Below are 21,264 nucleotides of genomic sequence, written 5' to 3' on the forward strand. Positions count from 1 at the left end.
TTAATGAATTAACTGTTAGCTATTTCTAGGAGCACTAAGAAAAAGTTCCCGAGCCCCTAAGGGCCCTAGAACCAACTGTCCTACAGTGAAGGCAGGATAAAGAAGTGGAAAAGCACAGGATTGGGACCATATTTCAGTTCCAGCTCTATCATCAACTCCCTAAAACTCTTCAAATTAACTGACATTGGGCAAATCAAACACATGATGAGAAAGATGCTTGCAGGTGCCCCCAGTTTCAAGGCACTGTGAGTCTGCTCGTCCTAGATAAAGGCTTTGGCCTTCCTCTCTCTGGGCACTCCTGCCCACCCTAAGGAGGCTCAAGTCCTTGAGAAATCCACAGGTTTCCTAGTTAATGCCAAGTATTGCACTAGGTGCCAAGAGGAAAAACGGAAGCCCTGTCTTCACTGATGCCCAAAAGGCCGATGCTAATGTGGCTTACTCACATGACCACCAAAGCAAGGTTCCCTTATGCAAAAACTGCACTTCAGACTCCACAAAGATGACAGTAAATATCAACCATTCGAATGGCCACTTCATGCCCTTTCAAATTTTTTGGAATATCAAATAGGCATGCTTTCTTAACAAAACCTTATTATCTCTGAGTTATATTGGTTACTAAATATTTGGTTAACTATTAATAAATGTATTAAATGTTCTAAAGAAACCATTTGGGAATCCTTTGAGAAACTGAAGATTGCTTTCCATGAGGAAATTTCATAAGTTTTAAATCATGATTTGCTTAAAATGTAGTATACTTATGCATATGTGAGATTTCCTCAACAATTCACTATTTCAACTGTTTCAAGCGCCTTTTCAGCATGGTCTAGAACACCAGGGATATTCAATTTTCTCCAAGGAAGAGTTTACTCTTTGATTGTTTCTTTCTACTAAGTGAGAACAGGCTGTTACTTGAGTATGCATAAATCTTAAATTCAATGGGAAGAAATCATAGTTTGTTGCTATGGTAACAAAAATTATTAACAACCAGGAACAGGAAACTCTCTATTTCTCATTTAATTTCACAAACAGACCTAATAATAGTCAGTCAATTTCAAGCTCAAAGTAGCATTTTATTTGTGTACAATCGGTATACATAATGCTATAATAGTAACATAGGCTGATTAAGTCTAAAAACAAAAAACACACTACCCTTATTATTGATAGAAAGTGCAGATACACAAGAAGTCCTGAATATTGACAAAAACAGGTACAGACAACAACAGAAGATATGGGATAATATTGTAACTTATTCTAAAAGAATTATTAAATAACAATTTCCATTGAAACAGTGCAGTCGAGGGTGAGAGAGGCACTCTGGTTTAATAAGAACATATATTCTCTCAAAGCATTAAACCCTTTTTAAAAAGACCTAAAACAGGGGGAGGAAGGAGGGCAGAAATCAGGGCCTAGAAGGGACAGCCCCCTGGGCAGCGGTGCACTGAGATGAATGACAGGGAGGGTACCAAGGGATTTAGTTCCAGAGACCCTGAGGAGGAGGAGGGCAGCATCCATTTGGGTGTTTAAATGACTACTGTATTTAAGGATTTTTAAATTATAAATATATGAAACTGGATACAGCAAAAGTGAAGTGCATGTTATCCACAGTACAATACTACTGATTCCTCTACAACAGACACCATAAACGCAGGGTGTACTGGAGGCTTCTTGTCTCTTCCCTCCACAGAATTTAAGGGCCCAATTCTTAGTCAGCAAGTCTACTGGCCTAAAGCTAAAACATCAGTGTACTCCTCAGAAAAACAGCAACTTACTGGCTGAAATCAGGGTCAACCAGTTGTCTTCTGCCTGCACAGGAGGGGACAGAGGGGGCAAAGATGTCTGTTGAAAACTCTCACGGACCACTGGAAAGAGAACTTTTGCAGAACAGACATGTCGGACTGCACTCAACCGCTTACTTGGTTCTCAAAGAGCAAGTTTCTGTTTTGTCTTGGAACACGGGAAGGACAGGTAAACACAAGGGAACATCATTTACAATGTTAGATCAGCTAAGTGAGGCTCTCATTTTAAGTTGTTAGGCATGAGCCACTCCATCAGTCTGATTTAACCCACTGTATGTCCTGAAGAAGTGAAAAAGGTTTGCTAAGATAATTCAATGAATTCATCTGTGGGAACGTACAACCAAACATTTACTCACCAGCATACACTTTCTTCAAAGGATTCTACTTCTTGCCATGGCTAGGCCCTCTCTGACCTCTAAGCCAGCGAAGTGGAAATGTGCCCACGTCATTTCACCCCTCTCCTAATTCCACTCCTGCTCTCCAAACACACCATTCTCACCCCATGGTCTCAGGCCCACAGCCCACAAACACTGCCAGACATAGCTGTTCTTTAGAGGCACAAACTTTAAGTTTTCAGTAGAGTTGTTTGTTGGCTCTCCCTCCCTAGCATGATTTAAATTACTGAGTGTAGTTTCTAACAGTACTTACTAGCCACCTATATGACACATGCTACTTCGCTTAAATTAACTACTTTGTAATCTATCAGTGTAAAAAGCTTCTAAACAAATTAGGTTTTTTACTAGTAACAAATAACAGCACCCTTTTTAGCCATTAAAATTTAGAGGCAATTAGATGCAAAAACATGGAAAGCTGGCTATGATCTTTCTTAAATAGTGAAGAATGAGTAAATGACTTTCAGAGTAGAAAACTGAGCTATAAAAGGGAAGGAGGGTAGAGCCGATGAGATAAACACCCTTTACCCTGGTACATATACAAACTTCACATAAAAACTTACTTGCCAATATTTTCAGGCAGAGACTGCAGTGAGATGTCATTTACAGAAAGACATGTTAAATTCTGTAACTCAGGAAAGCTTTCTGGTAACCTAAAACGAAAAATGTTAAAAATTTAAAAAGAAAAGTGCTTATATAGTGTATACTAAACATAAATAAAATGATTTCTTCTATATGGTAATTAAAATAATGTCCTACAAACGACATTATATATGGCATGTTTGCTTTGTCTTCCTAGATATAAGACACATATAAGAAAAAAAACAAAGACTCGTCCACCTAATAAAAGTACCGGGGCAAATACTTGTTGATACGTTGACCCAGAAATAAAGAAGAAAGGCAAGCAAGCTCTAAGAACAAAGAGCAAAAAATGTTGTGATACTACTGAATGCGCTTTGAAAGAAAATGATAAATTACTGCTGCAGCTACAAGTGCCTAAGAGTGAAAATACTTTATTGATTAGCAGAAAATAAAGAGAAAATTTTGTCAGACTATGAGATTATAATAAAACACATGACAGCAGCTCAATAATTTTTATTCCTCTAGTTTATAATACCCAGAGCAAAGCTACAGATTACTTAGACTTGATCAGCTGACAGACAATTGCTACTTTCTTAACTTCTTTCTTTTAATTCTATTTAAGATGCCAATCACTTGAAATAACTATATGTTTCAATGTGTTCTACACAAAAAAGGACATTTTTATATGTCCCTTAAACTCTGCAGAATACCAAGGCTTCAAAATAAAATCATTATTTAAAATTTTCAAAGAAAGATTAGTTTCAATACTTCTATGGTTACCAGTATTTAGGGAGGGAAAAAACCTAACCAAAGGTAAAAGGATCTCATTGCATCTAAAATGCTGAAGGTCCTTACACATACATCTCCTAATATAGACAACAGAACATAAAACTGTCACTTTTTTCAGTGGGGGAGAAACTTCTAGCTTTAGTGATAGTCTCTAGATTAGAGCTTTCATTTTTCTCTTTCTGGGTTCCTTTTTAAAAAAATCCTATGTTATAATTTGACATTTAATATAGGTTAATTTTAAACTTCAAAATAAAATCCAGTCCCACAAGATCAAGGTATTAACTGGAATGTTTATAACCACTGAAATACGTTCTTAGGAACTAACGGTGGTAAGAGTTTTACTTATGATTCAAAAGATGCAACTTATCCACTCTGCCTGAGTTTTTACCAGAAAGTATATATATATCATTTTGTAATTTTAAAACTTGCTAAAATGTTCTTAAACATAAGGAAAATGTATTTTTAAATAGCTGATTTTCTTTTTTAAGGTCTGTTAACATTAAGAGCCAAACTAATATAGCTGTGATGAGGAAGCAGAGACTTGAGGTCAAGAGAAAGGAACTGTAGTCCAAGTTTCCCCTGAAAGGTAATTTAACCTATTTGAGCCTCAGTTTCTTCAACCATTAAATAAATATGCCAAGGTAAATAACTTTTAAATCCTTTCAACTCATAGATATCGTCTTAATTCTTAAAAAACAGCACTCCTGCCAAATAAAAATGGCTCTAAGAAACCTGCCAAATATGAGGCCAGGATAAAAAATGAGTAAAACCTCATACAATCGAGGTGTGTTCTAGTTGAGTTGAGAGTGTTGAGATAATGGTAAAGTCAAATGTCAGCAGACATTTGAAAAGGAAAATTAAGAAACAGAAAAGGGGATTAAGCCAACTGAGTGGTTTAAAAAACTCAATAGCAGCATAAGGAGTATTTCCCAATTTACCTAATCCTAGAAACTGCCTTAAGCTTAGTTCGGTTCAACAAACATTTATTGAACACTTACTTCATTACAGGAATTATAGTAGGGTTGGAGATATGATAATAAATAATATAGGAATACAAGTGAATTTCTCAGTCCAGTTTAAGAGTCTTGATCAAAGGGATGATTTAAGTGTAAGTTTCAAGTGTTATGAAACATCTACACAGAGAGTGTTACAGAAGCCCAGAAGAGGGGCCCGGGGAGAGAAACCGGGAAAAGCATTTTGAAAATGTGTAATGCTCAAGCTGCATCTTAAAGGAGGGTGCAAGGGTTGGTATAGCCAAGGAGAGCGAGGTGTGAAATGAACTACTACAAGCACTATATACAGCAGAGAATGATGTCTGACACAGGCAATGAGAGTGGAGAGACAGACCAAGGTCAGATGCAGGGGTAGGGGAGGCTCGCATACAAGAAGCTCTAATTTCATCTCAGAGGGACACGGAGCTACAGAAAAGTTTTAGGAAGAGGACAATTGCACAGAAGATGGTGAGGAAAGAGTGTAAGACTTGAGAAAGCTACTAGGTTACAGCTTACCAGATTACTATTTTTCAGTAATAAGTAACTTAATCACTGAAATTCAGAGAAGGAAAAAAAATATTTTTAAAAACATATTTACTTCCTAAAAATAAGAAGGTACGAGAAAAATGAAACTAGGGCATTCTCCAGCACTCCATACCCAAGAAGTCCCAAGCAATTCCGAAATGGTGAAATAAATTGCAAATTTTAATCTCAATTTTCCTACATTAAAAAAAAAGAAAGAAAGAAAACAAAGGGAAGAGTGCCTTTCTTCTGAGGTTGCTTATAGCATCTTGAGAAATCTTAGAAATGGACCCACCTGGCCCAGAGTGATCTCTAGAACAGACTCCCAAGGCCTGTTTCTGCATGGCCAGGTAGGCACCAATTCAATTATCCTGACAACACGGATGCGTGGAAGCCAGTGGTCAGTTGACTCATGACTAAGTCAGGAGCTACAGGGAAAAGCTCACAGCAACACCACTCAGCCATGCCTCGGCAACGTGCTGTGTCATACCAGCAAGGGCAAAGCTAGAATAAGCAGTAAAACAGTGACAGGCGGCTTTATCTGGAGGGATGTACCCAAAGAAATCCCCACAGCTATCACTAAAGTAAGGAAATAATGATGTTGATAGGTCTTCTTTTTTTTTAAAGGAGAGTCAGTTAGAGGCAAGTTGAGATAGTAAATATGCTTCACATCTGGAGTGGAACAAAACAACTCTAATAGGACTTCTCCTTGAATGACTCTAGGGTAAGCTCTCTGAGAGTTTAGAACTCAGTCTTATCCCACAGGACAGATCAATTGGGATTTATAAACTACTACAGTTCTTCATAACGCACTCCTCTTGTTTTGTACACTCCACTGTGCCTCCCTCATCCCAGCAACATTCATTTAATGTTTCTATCAATAGCAGTGTCCCTTTTTTGTGTGGGGCTATTTATAAATAAAAATCTGCAAAAATCAACCATCCTTGATAAAAACAGTGATCCATGTAGGTACCTCCAAGATGGGTAACCTATGTTCTTTGCTTGGCTATCAAAAAATATGTCCTCAGTACTACAGACAGAGAAGTAAGCAGAAAGATTACCTAGTCAGTGGGTTTCCGCTGAAGTCAGCTATCTGTAGTGCTTTACAAAATGAGATGCTTTCTGGAATTTCAGGAATATCTGTAGGAGTAAAGAAAATGTCTGTCATTTACCACCATTATTAACAGTTTTCATCATCCTCAAGATGGATCACAGTCAGAAGACAATATCTGAAAATTACTAATTTCATTCAAATATGGCATGGATTTATAAAGCATTTTTCTACACTTATTTATATTTGCTTCTTAATAGAAGATATACTCTTAACAGAAGCACATTAAAGAAAAATATTAAAAACCACCACCACTAACCATCCAGTCCCACCATTCTATCAAGTGTCACCTATGGCATTCTGTTATAATTCCCATGGGACTTTTCATGTTTTCATATAGTTGTATCAGTACCAGATATTCTACAGTAGTACATTTTTAAATTATAGATTTTTCTTCTGCTTTCAAACTTAAGAATTTGGAAAATACGGAAAAGTACAAAGAAGAAAATTAAAATCACCAACATTCCCATCACCCAGAGATAATCTTTCATTCTGACATATTTTTTTAGTTGTCATTCATACACACATGTGCTCACAAACACACACGAGTGTGTGTATAAATAGATATTTCACAATACTAGGTCCATGATGATTTTTTTTCACTTTACATTACTTTACAAACTTTTTTCCTCTAACATTTTTCCAAGTAGTTTGCCATTCTTAATGGCAGAAAAGCACACTGCATATATCTTTCTACCTCATTAAATCAATACCCCGTTGTTGGACATTTAGGTTTCAAAGTTCCTAATGTTATAATTACATTTATGCCCATTTCTGATTATTTCCTTAGGCAAAGTTTAAAGAATTGGAATTACTGTGTCAAAAGCATTACCATCTCTGCAGTACTTTAAAAATACTGTTAAATTGCTTTAGAGGGGGAAGGTTATTCCTGTGTATACTTTTATCCACCTATACAAGGTACCCGATTTAAGATTTCTCCTCTTTTCTTTCTTTTACATTTTAAAAAATGCCAATTTTACTGGCAAAGTAGTCCGGCAACATTTTATTTTATTCCTTTTATTACTAATGAGGCTGAACATTTCCCCCATGTTTACTGGCCACTAAAATATTGTAATTTTAAAATGACCAAACTTGTTATTTTAAATTCCTCTTTCTCTTGGTACAAAAACTGAGATTATAGCATTTAGGCCTTTAAAAGGTTAGTTCATAGTTCATTTAATTTCAAGAATACATTTATTTTGGACAATTTAACACTGAGAAAGGCTAAAATAGAAAACGTTCTCCTGGTCCCATGCTGTTTCTTCAACTGACACAAGCTGAGCCAAAATATACTTAATATTTCTAAATTAGAGCTGGTGAGGAGAAGGGAGAAACAAAGGAAAAAACGAAGGCCCTGCTACAACAACCTCAAAGGAATCAGATGCTACATGAAAGCTTTCAGTTAAAATTTAAAAGCCTAAAACATTTGAATCTGTGGTAATATTTTCCTCACACTATTCTCTGCCTTGCACGGTCATATAAACAGTGAAAAACAAATGTTATGATCCTAGTTTCATAAAGATAAACACACACACACACACACACACACACACACACACATATATAGCTTGTCTACAGTTAAGTTTGGAATCAATTTTTAAAACTCACGAACAATTTGTGGAGCCCTGAAGTACAAATACAGTGGTAGCCTATTTTATATTAATATATATCATCTTATTTAATACATTCAAAAATAAATTATGTTAACTTTATTGTACAAAACAGACACTAAGGCTCAAAGAGATGAGTGCTTTGTCTGTCACTACAGGCCTATTTCACTGAGTGCTGGCCCTGCCAGCTGGAGTCCTGGCAACGCCATGCTTCAAGAATGAACGAACATACATAAATCCCTTACAGGATTAGCACCACTGTTCAGGCAAGCGAGGCAGCAACAGGCCACACCTTGATCTGAAAAGTGCTGGTCGTTCTGGACACTCCATGACAGTCCCTCTCCCTGCCACTACTTCAGGTCCTGGGAGGCAATCTATAAGGCTCAGAAAAGAGGTGTCTCACTACCTCAACACGATAAAAAACAAACCCACAGCTAATATACTGAACTGGGGAAAGTTGAAAGCTTTTCTTCTAAAATATGAAACAAGACAAGGATGCCCACTTTCACCACTTTTATTCGACATAGTACTAGAAGTCCTAGTCAGAGCAATTAGGCAAGAAAAAGAAATAAAGGGCACCCAAATTGAAAAGGAGGAAGTCAAACTGTCCCTGTTTGCAGACAACATAATTGTACATACAGAAAACTCTAAAGACTCTGCCAAAAACCTGCTAGAATAAATGAATTCATTAAAGCTGCAGGATACTAAAAGCAATGTACAAAAAAATCAGTAGTGTTTCTATACACCAATAGTGAACTATCTGAAAAAGAAATTGAGAAATCAATCCCATTTACAATCGACTACAAAAAAAAAAATACCTATGAATAAACTTAACCAAGGTAGTGAAAGATATCTACAATGAAAACTATAAAACATTCATGAAAATTAATGAAGAGGACACAAATGAGAGATATTTTGTGTTCATTGATTAGAAGAATTAACATTGTTAAGAGGTCCACACTACCCAAAGAAATTTACAGATTCATTGCAATCCCCATTAAAATACCAATGACATTCTTCATAGAAATAGAAAAAAGAATCCTACAATTCACATGGAATCACAAACAGCCAAAGCAATCATGACCAAAAAGAACAAAGCTGGAGGTATCACAGTACCTGACTTTAAAATATACTACAAAGCAATAGTAACCAAAACAGTATGGTCCTAGCATAAGAACAGACACATGGAGAACGGAATAGAATAGAGAACTCAGAAATAAATCCATGTATCTATACCCAACTGATTTTTGACAGAGACTCCAAGAACACACACTGGGGAAAGGACACCCTCTTCAGTAAATGGTGCTGGGTATCCACATGCAGAAGAATGAAACTAGACCCCTGTATCTCACTGCTTACAAAAACCAACTAAAAATGATCAAAGACCTAAATGTAAGACCCACAACTATGAAACTACTGAAAGAAAACAGGAGAAATACGTCATGACATCAGGCTGGGCAAAGATTTTTTGGATAAGACCTCAAAAGCACAGGCAACAAAAGCAAAAATAAACAGATGAGATTTGTCAAACTAAAAAGCTTCTGCACAACAAAGGAAGCAATCAACAGACCAAAGAGAAAACCTACAGAATGAGAGAAATATCTGCAAACTATGCATCTGGGGGTTAAATATCCAGAATATATCAGTGTAAAGAACTCAACTCGTTGACCGAAAAAATCCAATTTAAAGATAGTCAAAAGATTTGAATAAACATTTCTCGAAAAAACACATACAAATTGGCCAACAGGTATATGAAAAATCACCAATCAGAAAAACGCAAATCAAAACCACAATGAAATGTCATCTTATCTCAGTTAGAATGGCTATTATCGAAAAGATAAAAAATAACAAATACTGACAAGGATGCAAAGAAAAGGGAACACTTATACACTACTGGTAGGAATGTAAAGTAGTACAGCCATTATGGAAAACAGTATGAAGATTCCTCAAAAATTAAAAATAGAACTACTGTATGATCCAGCAATCCCACTATTGAGTATATATGCAAATGAAATAAAATCAGTATGTCAAAGAGGTATGTGCACTCCCATGTTTACTGTAGCACAATTCACAATAGCCAAGATATGGAATCAACCTAAGTAACTATTAACGGATGAATGGATAAAGAAAACGTGGTATATATACACAATGGAACACTATTCAGCCATAAAAAAGAATGAAATCCTGTCATTTGCGATCACATGGATGAGCCTGGAGGACATTATTAATAAATGAAATAAGCCAGGCCCAGAAAGATAAATACCACACGATCTCACTCATATGTGGTATGATTAAGATCTAAGAAAGTTGATCTCACCGAAGTAGAGAGCAGAATAGTGGTTACCAAAAGCTGAGGAGGGTAGGAAGGAGAGGGCTAACAGATACAAAGTTATAGTTAGATAGAAGGACTAAATTCTATGCACAGTATGCATATTAACTCCAGTTAACAATAATATATTGTGAATGTTCTCACCAAAAAGAAATGAAAAATGCTAGCGCTGATAGATATATTACCCTGATTTGATCATTACACATTGTACATGTATCAAACCACCACACTGTACCTCATAAATATGTACATTATATGTCAATTAAAAATAAAATAAAACTTGAAAAAAGAAGATGCCTCCTCAAAAATTATAGCACGGAGAAAACAAAAAATTAAAATTAAAAAAGAAATGTCTCAGAAGTGCAAGGAAGAAGACCAAGCTGCACATTAAAATACAAATTCTATTATGGCTTGCTAGTCTACCAAAGGGAAAAAAATCAAAGCAGCAAGGGATAAAGAAAGGTCTATCAGCTAGACGTGTTCGATATCACTTGGAGCATGAGAAACATAATCGAGGCCTGAGAAACAGTGGCTGTAAGAAACTCTGGTTAGGGCTGGTCTGGAATTCAGGGATCAGAGGATAGCAACTGCCAGAGAACCCAGCTGGACTAAGTCCAGACAGAGCTGACCCAGAGGTTTGGTTTATAGGAAGGCAGTCCCTTTGCATACATAAAATAGCAGACAGCAAACAGAACATAGGTGTCCTGACTCCCAACACCATTTCTTTCTACCACATGCATGTTCCTGACTTGATCTTTTGAATACATTTGCCTGTAAAAATAAAGGCATTAGACAAGAAACGGAATAGTGAGATTTAAAGAGTCCTGATTCCTGATTTGCTTTAATCAAGTTATTTACCCTGAAATACTCAGCTAACATGTCACATCCTCGGGGACGCTTTCCTTGAACCCCAAGATTTGGTTGGGTTCTCCTGCTCCCAAGTTCCTTGGGCTTCACCTTTGTAAAATCTGTTACAGTTTTAATTAAATAATTGTTTGGTGATGGTCAATCTCCCTTACTAAACTCCAGGCTCACTGGAAAGAGAGACCACGCTGGCCTTGTCAGTTGCTGATTCTCTAGAGCCAACATAGTATTAGGCATGACATAAGCAGTTCATAGGTACTGAACAAATAGATGAGAAACTAACATTACGAAGCCTCTATGAGGATGACTGGTCTTTCATTTGGTACATATTATCTCTATTTTACAGGTAAAAAAAAAAAAAAACCACTTGATCCTTCCTAGATTTCTTATAAGAGATACTATTAAGCTTGCAGGTTATTTCCAGCTGAAATCACCTTTAACTGATTCCCAAATATTCTGCTAGGGACAAATGTGAGGTTTAATATTAAATGTATGAAAAAAAAATCACCTTCTCAATGAGGCTTAGCGTGACCTCCTACTTCATTAAAAAATTGTAATTTGAATCTTTCCCCACTCTCAGATACTCACATTGAATTGTCAAATCCTTTTGTTATTCTCTAATTATTTTTCCTAGCCATTCTATTTTTTCTGTCTATTCCTATTGTTATCAACTTAGTTCAGGCCCCAGTCATCTAGATGAGATGACGACAATATCCTCTTAAATGGTCTCTCTTGCATTCGACTTGTCCTCCATCAAATTCAAACAGCCATAAGAGCAATATCTGCACCAGTTTTCTGCAATTACTAGGTTTGTACCCTTGGGCAAACTGCTTAACACATCTGTCCTCGATTTTCTTATCTGTAAAATAGATCATCGACATGTAGTTTCAAATATTGCCAGTGTATCATAATGTAAGTGCTGCAGAAGTTGAGAAGGGAGAAAACCAGACAAAGAAGGACGCTGTTATGCTTTGAACCAAATGAAATAAGAGCAGAGGAGAAGCACAGGCATGAATGTGACATTTGATGCAAAGTGAGGCGAGCGTGAGCCCTAGGACACAGCAGCACAGTTTGCCTGAACTTCAGGATATCAAAATGGGAATCTACAGAGAGAAGGCTGGAAAGGTCTCTTGACAGCAGATTACCATATGCCAGGTTGCGCTGTTCACAATCAATTTGCTAGATAAGGAGTTCCCTCTTCTAGAAAAAAGGGATAATTATAGATCTCTAACTTAGGGTCTTTATTAAAAGGATAAAGGGGGTAAAACAAATGGCACACTTAAATACTGGTTGGGGGAACAACAGAGAGAGGACCACTGCTTTACATTCAAGGCCAAATAATTTGAAGAGCAGTGTCAATAATAGAAATAAGATTTAGAGGGTTTTTGCTATTAACTATTTGAGAAACAATGCTTAAACACTTAATAAGCATCTATTTACATACAAGTATTAGAAATACTATTACTTAGTAGTATTAATATACTTAGTATATAACGATACTTAGTATACTAATAATACTTAGTATTATTGAGATTTTCATCTACTCATTAAGGAATGTAACCCAAAACTTCTACTTGACACTCAGTACAAGGTTCTATATAAGGTAAAACAAACAAGTTTTAATTGTACTTTTTATTGATTCAAATAGCCTTGTCCCACATAGGCCCAAACATAAAAGCATAAAATTTAATATTACAAAATGTCTAAGAATGACTGTAAAATTAATCTTTTCCCTACAACTTTCTTAAGCTACTCTTTACTTCTGACCCACTCTAAACTATCATTTCATTATTCTGAATTAGAATTGCTTTGGATCAGTGAGATTTTTAGTTGTACTTTAAAGACAGAAACACGAAATCTGCAGTTTACCAATATAACCATTACTACAGCCTGTACACAGGAAATTCATAATCAGCCCTGAGCTCTGTCAGTGAAAAGGGCTCCTTCGATACTACAGGGCAGACCACAATCCTGGCACCATTTGCCAGAGGGCTTCTGAGACAGAATACAACTTTCACAACAGATATACCATCATTTAAAAAGTGATTTAAAAGGACATTCCCTAACATTCTTTTCTCAGCAGCCATTTTTACAACAGCTGAGATGCCACCCCACTCTACCCCAAAAGTAATACATAAGCTTAGTCTACAGGATTCTGTAAGAAATCAAGGCTTTCTTCCCACAGCCCCAGAATCCTCAAGGTGGACCACACGACCTTTCCTGAAAAGCTGTCACCATTTTAGGGCCCCTCTTGTGATGCAGAAAGATCGTACCAAGTGACCTGTCAAGTTCCTTCTAAGTATATGTGAGTTTAGAAACTCCCGGGCATTTCCTTTCATGGAGGACTATGGGCAGACAGCCTGTTTGGTCTATGATAGCACAACAAATTCTTTTTGAATAAATCAGTTACTCACTGGCAGTTCTTGTTGTTCTATATAAACAGCCTCTCTTCTCCCCCTGGCTTCAAGACCTCTCTGATGTCAGTAAGTTATAATGCTAGGTTCTTTCCACTGAGAATACCACAAAATGCAAAGCAAAAGAAAACTTAAGTCTTATACATTTTTGTGGCTATTCTCTAAGATTATCTAATTCATGTTGATGGCACTTGGCAATACAAAGTTTAAAACGACTAAAACTGCTTAAAGAAAGCATATTATTACCTCCATCGATTAATTTATCTTTTTGTAAAATCACAAAGAACAACATTTTAAACCTTAGGACCTATCACAGGGCAAGTTCGAAAATAGGGCGAGAGCTATGTAAGTAACCATCTACATTTATTGCATCAGCATTAGGGGCCCCACAGTAAGATGGATGTGTTCGCTTAATCAGTACAAGGTGCTAACAAGATTGGTCTCAGCGTAGACCGGGTTCCAGCCTCACTGCACTCAGAGGACCCTTTATCATTGCTACCCTAAAACAGCAGCAGCAGAACCGTACTGAGTGCTTACTAACCATCAGGCACAGCTCTGAACACTTGGCACAATGAACTCATTTAAATCTTCACAACAACTCTAAGGAAGGGACTGTTATCTCCCTTCTCTGAAGGAGGAAACTGAGGCAACAGAAGGGTAAGAGCCTCGTCTGTTTTATGCAGCTAGTAAGGGGGAAGGCCAGAACTTGTCCCTAGGCCATCTCACCCCAGAACCCAGGACCTCAGTCACAAAGCCATCTTGTCTCTAAAAGGGAGTGAGGGTCAGGGGGCAAGCATCACTTGTGGAAGTCAAGGATAAAACACTGTCTCTGAATCTTCAGCAGCTCAACCTAAGGGAACCAGGGAGGAAGTGCACTATCTGGTCTGACTTAGGGCAGATTTAAATTTTTTCTCTACCTAATTCTTCTGATTAAACTAGCTAAACTAAGATTCATTTTCGAGACACATGAAAATATCAAAGTAACAAAGGGGAAACTTTAAAATGAAAATTCTAACTCTATTTAATTCTTTGGTATGGTTAATCTATCAACTTTTGATTACAGCATAGTATTAAAATTTAATATTTGATTAAGTACATAATATTTCATATTTAATATAGCACTAATGACAAAAATGCAATATAGTGTCTTAAAATTTTAATTAAATCTTCCATGTATCCCCCAAATAGCATAAGCCTCCCATAGTGCCCAATACTTCTTGTTTTAAGCATTGAACTCAGCAGTGATTATCTATAAAAATTTACTCAGTAACTTTCCCACTGGATGTACTCTCTACTAGGTCAGGGACCAGACTACATTGTTCTCTGCTATGCCCCACCCTCACACAGTGTGGACCTCAGCAGCCACTCAACGATACGTACTGGGTAACCCCCTGGGTCTGGAAACAAGACAGATTCCACGGCCAGCACCCTCATTTAATAAAGGTAAACTTCGACCACTCTGGGCTTCTGTGTCCTTGTGAAAGGGACTTTGGAATCTCTGTCTCGTCTACCTCACAAGCCTCGTGAGAGGTAAAATGAGAATATACATAATAAGTTGGTAAAATACGCCAATGCAAAAGACTAAACAAGGAGAAAGGAAGGCAACTTCACCAAGGGACTCAGGTTGGTTTTAAGTGTGGGTCCCTTTTCATATCGACTGGTGAGGCCTGGAGCTTTTGCTGTCTTGCCCTTCTCTCACTATGGACACACATTCAAACCAGAGGGGAAAAAATATCAAGAACTCAGTCAATGTAGAAGAACTGAATCTTTAAATAACTACTTTGTCATCAGTATCCAATCTTTAATGAAGAAACCTGAAACTGCTTAAGCAATCAACAATTAGAAGACAGTATTTCATTGCCATATCACTGATGTCAAACCAAATCAGAGACCAAAAAAATTACATGGCATAAACAAATGGTACCATCACAAATAAAACTATCCCACGAACTGCCCTGCAAAGAGGTCCCAGGGCAGAGGCAACCCTAACAGGAAGGAACCAGCAACTCATAAGTCATCACATGGATGTCAGAGACTGCTAATATTCCATATCAACATTCTTTACATCACCTCGAGACTTGTTCAAGATAAACAATTTCCCTATTCGAGTTTAATTACATTTGTATTTTTAGTCTATAAAGAGAAAATGTATAAGATCTACTTTCCTTCTCATGGAAACTATTAACATTTGTATTGAGAATCTTCTATAGTTAATTAACAATATCAAAATGCTATGAATGATGCAAGAGCAAAATACAAGATTACATAAAATTCGATTTTCCCACCCAATACTGTTCCCTACTATGAGAGGAGAGGAAGTAACATGGTAGATTAATATTCTTGCTCACACTGAATTCTCAAAATGCTAGAGCAACTTCTAAGAAAACGTGCACTATGGCTCATTCTGGCAATGCCAAGCTGACACCCATGCCCCAACTGGCCACCGTGGTATGAAGGGTGCAAACCCAATTACCTCCTTTCAGACACACAGACACTTCATATTTTTTAGTGCAACATTTTTTACTTTAAGTAAAAATTTGAAGTTACTACCCGACTACCAATTGCTCAAAGAAGCCTCTGTTGGAATTAGTCACCTGATAGCTGTTGTCACTGCCACCTTAGACACAAGTGGTAAGTCCTAGGCACTAGGAAATGAGCAAGGGACAGACTCAGATCACGAGAAGTGAAAAGAGGAAGTGTAGTACTTTCTTCCAAGCCCACTTGACTGTATGACTACAAATACAAATAGCTGCCATATTTGAGAACCTGTTATGTGGGAGGTATCGTGACTGGCATTTTGCATGCGTCACCTCTAATCCTTGCAACAAATACCAAGATGGATAGTAGGAGTCCCACTGACAGATGCATAAGCAGGCTCGGAGGCATTAAATAAACTGTCCAAGGTCACTCTGCTGACATGTGAGAGAGCAGGGCTTTGAAATTCCAGCCCGTCTGCCTCATGGCCAAGGAAGACTGCAAAGTGGTTGAGGATCCAGACAGTCAGATTTGGTCAGCTCCAGACACACTGTAGGAATTAGAAATGCTGGAGGAATATGCATGGGGAAACAGAGTAAGGAGTCAGAAACACAAGCCTGCGGTTCCGAGACAGCACTGGGCAGTCATTTCACAGAGATGGGGGTGGATGAGCAGTCTGAGAGAAAGCAAGAGAGCCCAGCAGGGAGCTTGCTGTTACAAGGGGGGCTCAAGGCACAGGATTCAGCGGAGACCCCTCAGGCAGAGGGGAAGAGCCCTGTGGAGCGACAAAATCAAGAGAGCAATGAAGGCCACCCAGAGGGTGGGCCATGTGACAACACAACAGCTAAGACAGACGTGGACTTGGCTGCTAAGAATTCACTGTCATCTCTGAGAGGACGAGAGCAGAACGGTTTGGGAGAAGCTAAACGGCAAAGGTTGAGAAGCCAGTGGATAAAGAGGTAGATGGAGTGAGTGTAAAACAGCAGCTGCTAAATTCTAGTCTGGGACACAGTATTCATGGGTGGCAAAATGGGAGAAACAGAGAGAATGTGATAAGACTTTCTGATAATGAAGCCAAATTTATTTATTTAAAAGGACTGTTGTTTAATCTGAGATTTTTATACTGACTGGTGGGTTGCAATCTGTCTTTTACCAAATGACAGTGACAGTTTTTCTTATCAAAAGAAAGAGCAAGCCTGTATCAGACCCCATTAAAAAAATTACACTGCTCCATTTAATCTCCAAGACTGAGAACCTGGGGTAGAGTATGCCTTCAAAAAGTCTGGCAATCAGAAGAGAAAAGGAGTGAATAGCTTGAGGATAATACCAAGGTCAAGGAAAATTTATTCTAACGTGTTCGGGTCTGATTCGTTTATCTGAAAAATCTGAGCAGTCAGCAGAGAGGTAGACAGAAAGAAGTCCTTCCTCAGAAGGCGGCAGGACAAGAGCCACACAGTCGAGGGGAGGACTTGGAAGTGAAGACTTCAGAACCCCATCTACATAGAGGGGATAGAAGAGGATCCTGGGGGCAAAAGGCCTGCGAACAGCGTAAGAAACCCCATAAATTGAGAGCAGGCTTTGAGACGAGATTCACCAATCCACAGGAAAGGCAAATGACAAAATCCCAGGATCTTAAGATGGAAACGAACTGCCACAATATGAAATGCTTCTGGGCAAAAATGAAGACTGCATCTACTTGGCAATGCTGCATGGAGGGAGGGAAGGAGAAAGAGAGGGCCACACTGGAAACACAGGATCCTATTATGTATAAAAACCATGAATCAAGACCTGGCCAAAAACAGAATTCAAAAGATACAAGGAATAAAACAACTAGCAGTGAACAGAACAAGCAATGTAAAAAGAGATGCTGACAGGCTGTAGTAAAATACTGAATGCTGTGACTTTGGGTACATTCAGTACATCATATTGCTTCATTTAGAATTATTTACTGCTAGGATAAAACAAGGTCCTTGTGTGCCAAACAGTCTGGCTGATTAAGACAGTTTGAATGCTGTGCTGTGGGCTGCCTGACTCAATCCTGCTTAAAAATATCTGGGATTGTCAAACAAGACTAAATATGAATGCAAGATCCAAGTCTGCATTTGCTGCCACAGCTGTTGTTCTGAGTGTGCAGAAAAATTCGCTAAATGGAGAATTTTTTCAAATGCATCCCATTTATCATATTATTCCAACCACCACACTCTCGTCCAGGAGGCAGCCAGCTTGCAGACAAAGCCATAATTCCAAGCAGCCTTTCCAGCGCCCGTGGAGTCTGACTGGCATGGGTCTCCACACGGCGCAGGAGGGACCCTTTAGAAAATGTTATTTTGTACATGTCTTGTGCAAGTCTTGGCACCTCTGCTGGCAAAAAATTTTCCCAACCCAGAAGGTTTTCACCTCATTCCAGCCACAATTACCAAAATAACCTTTACATCTCAGCTTTTCCTCCCCTGCAGAGTTGGCTTAAATAAACATAAACAAGTCTTGAGGTACAACATGTTGATTCACACAAACAAAAAAAAATTTTAACCAAAAAGTAAAAAAGAATTCAGAATCTTAAATGTTAGCTTTCATATGGAATAATGTGAAGAAAAAAAATGTGAACAATTCAGCATTCTTTTAACCACCTCCTTCCAAAACAAACAAAAAAATATGATTCCAATTGATAGCTACTTATACTTCAAGAAAACAACAATCAAATATCAAAAAAATTTTTAAAAAGTTGTATTCATCAGATACTTCACTTTTCACTCAAAACTACAGCTCATTTTAATTATTCCCATTTAATATGAACAAAATTAGAACTACTGGTGTTCATATATCGAAATTCTTTAGAGAAAGAAAGTCTCTCCAGGGATGCGTGCTTTGATCCAAAAATTAAGTCTTTAACTTTCCCCCAAGTCTTCAACTTCCTTAGACCACAGAATCTTATCTGTGAACTGCAAGTAAGCCCCTGTGGACTGGCTCACTCTTGGCATGGATTCTACGGTGCCAGTTACCATGCTCTCCTGTGTTACCTAAGTATTCCTTACTTACCTTTCCAGTTAGGATCTGTGGTTCTTGTCCGACGGGATAAACATCCTCCTAAACTCTGTGTTCTCCTCACACATCCCCACACCATAGTGTCTGTGAATTAGAGACTCAACCACAGGCTGAATGGGTCATTCCGGGTGGGTAACACACGGAGTAGGTGAAAAGGTGCAGGGCTAGGAGTGAACACAGTTTTCCAGAAGTGCAGAAGCCATCTGGCCCAGAAAAACTAGCCAGAACACTGATGCTCAACAGTCTCACCACTGTTTTCCAAAGCACATCCCTCACCTAGGTCTAATATAAGCTGAGTCTCCCAGAGGCTGGGGATTCTCAGAGTGCAAAAGGATCACCTGGTCCTCTTAAAGAAAGGTCTGGCCCCACTCCTAGAAACTGATTCAGCAGATCTAGGGTTGGGAGAAGGAATCTACATTTTAACCCAGCACTCCTGGAGATTCAGACAAAGGAGGTTAAGACGACCTCTGGGAAACACTGGGGCATTTACCTTTAGAGGTCTCAGCACGGCTGCATATCAGAATCACCTGGACCACCATCACCTGAGCATTCAAAAAGCCTGGGGTGAGATTTGGGCTTTGTTAAAAAGCAGTAAAACCCTACCTCAGGTGGATCTAATATGCAGTCAAGTTGAAAACCACTGTTGATGAGGACCAGGCCATTCTAGTGCGGTATCTGACAATTACTCACGGTTCCACAGTTCACCTCCACAGTAAAGCTATTCATATTTCTGCTCTTACATTTGGCTTTGTTAGACTGCCTTCAATGGGAGGTAAAACAGCAATCTGACGAGGGAAAGCTGTTTTGTTGTTTAGTTAAGGATAGGGAAAGCATGTGGGAAAAGCATGGAAAGAGGGACTGTTTGGACCTAATTTAACTGCCTCCTCATTTTTAAATAAAAATTTATTTTTTTTAAAAAAAATCCCTCTCCTATAATACAAGTACACTTTTTCAAAAGTAACCATTAAAAATAAGAGGTTAAATCAGAAAACTGGATGTGAAAGGCATTCTAAAGAACTCAAAAACCTGTTTATGTTATTCAAAGTAGTACTGTAGATAAAGAGCTTAAGAGCTTAAAAATTATAAGTTGTCAACTGACAGATGAAAAGGTAAAATATTTATAATACATTTAAACTCCTTAAAAAAAAATATTAGAACTTATACACTGCAGTTGGCATTCTCCGCTTCAAAGTATTCTTCATATGAAGCATGTACATGTATTCTTCAGATATTGCCACTGGATGAATGATTTGGAGGTTTTTTCAAGAATTTCAATGAGTATTTCTCATAACAATGTTAAAAGGAAATTTTGCAGAACCCATGCTGTTTTACATGAATTATAGAAAATTCAAGCCTGAGAATCAGAATAAAATATACAGTGTGTTTCAGCTGAATCTTACCCTGAATATGATATATGGCGGCATGTTGGATCAATTTCCATGTTCTAAAACCACTCTCACAGGCACCCCCATCCAAATTTAGGGTGATTGAAGAGAGAAGGTGAAATGCTTGCTTTTGCTGAGGGGTAATCCAGGTCATTATAATGGATGCTTGACTTTTGAACTGAGCAAAAATCATTTTCTGTACTTAGTAAAGTCATTGTTCCATGGAGTTAGCTGGGAAAGGTCATATTGTAAAGACATCCTTTTGGCCTAGATGCTGTTTAGGATCCCGACCCAGGCAGGAACTACTTAGGTTCTCTGTTAGGTTCTTATATGAATGGTTGCCAGCTCCAACTTAAAGTTGCATGAATTTTCTTGGCGATTAAAGGGCAGATCCCTGGGTTCCTGCTCTGGAAATTCTGATTGCACAGTCTTCAGATGAGGTGGAAATATGCAATTTTAATAAGGATTCTATGTAGGTGGTCCCAGAACCCACCCGGAGAAACAGCTGCTAAAAGTGAAGGAAAACAGGCCATGATCCAAAGCCTAAATTTCTAGGTAAAAAGAATACTTGCTTCCATCATTCCTGAAAGCCCCTTTCTCTGTGGTCTGATGATTGGCAGGGTATTCTGATTTGCTGATCTTCAAGATGCTTTTCTCTATCTTCCCTTTGAAACCTACAAATATGGTTTTGCCCACACGGTTTGAACATCTCTGGGGGTAGACTGTATCCTGTCCTCTCTTGGCCAGGATTCTTCCTTCTGCTATACTTGTGATAACATCCCAGAGCCTGACATATAGAGAGTGCATAGTAAAAATTTCCAGACTGCACTTGTAGAAGTCCTGGTGTGCTTCTTTTTAAGAACTTAAAATGCATTCTAAATCTTTATAATTCCTTATAATTCCATGGTAGTGCTAAGCCAATCATCTCTGATTTATTCTCTGCCATTCATCTACTAGTTTC

The 21,264-nt window shown here is 38.1% G+C and overlaps 1 protein-coding gene across 1 annotated transcript in view; it reads right to left on the reverse strand.

Annotated features, from left to right (window-relative positions):
- The window catches only part of LRRC1 (leucine rich repeat containing 1), a 135,041-nt gene that overhangs the window by 44,018 nt on the left and 69,759 nt on the right, over positions 1-21,264 (reverse strand). Inside the window, exons 2-3 of the mRNA XM_012648544.1 lie at positions 6,135-6,213; positions 2,752-2,841 (exon numbers count right to left, since the gene is read on the reverse strand). Of these exons, the coding sequence (XP_012503998.1) occupies positions 2,752-2,841; positions 6,135-6,213 (169 nt within the window). The remainder of the gene's footprint in view (positions 1-2,751; positions 2,842-6,134; positions 6,214-21,264) is intronic.

Source organism: Propithecus coquereli, unplaced genomic scaffold, assembly GCF_000956105.1.
Source record: "Propithecus coquereli isolate 6110/MARCELLA unplaced genomic scaffold, Pcoq_1.0 Scaffold29, whole genome shotgun sequence".
NCBI lineage: Eukaryota > Metazoa > Chordata > Mammalia > Primates > Indriidae > Propithecus > Propithecus coquereli.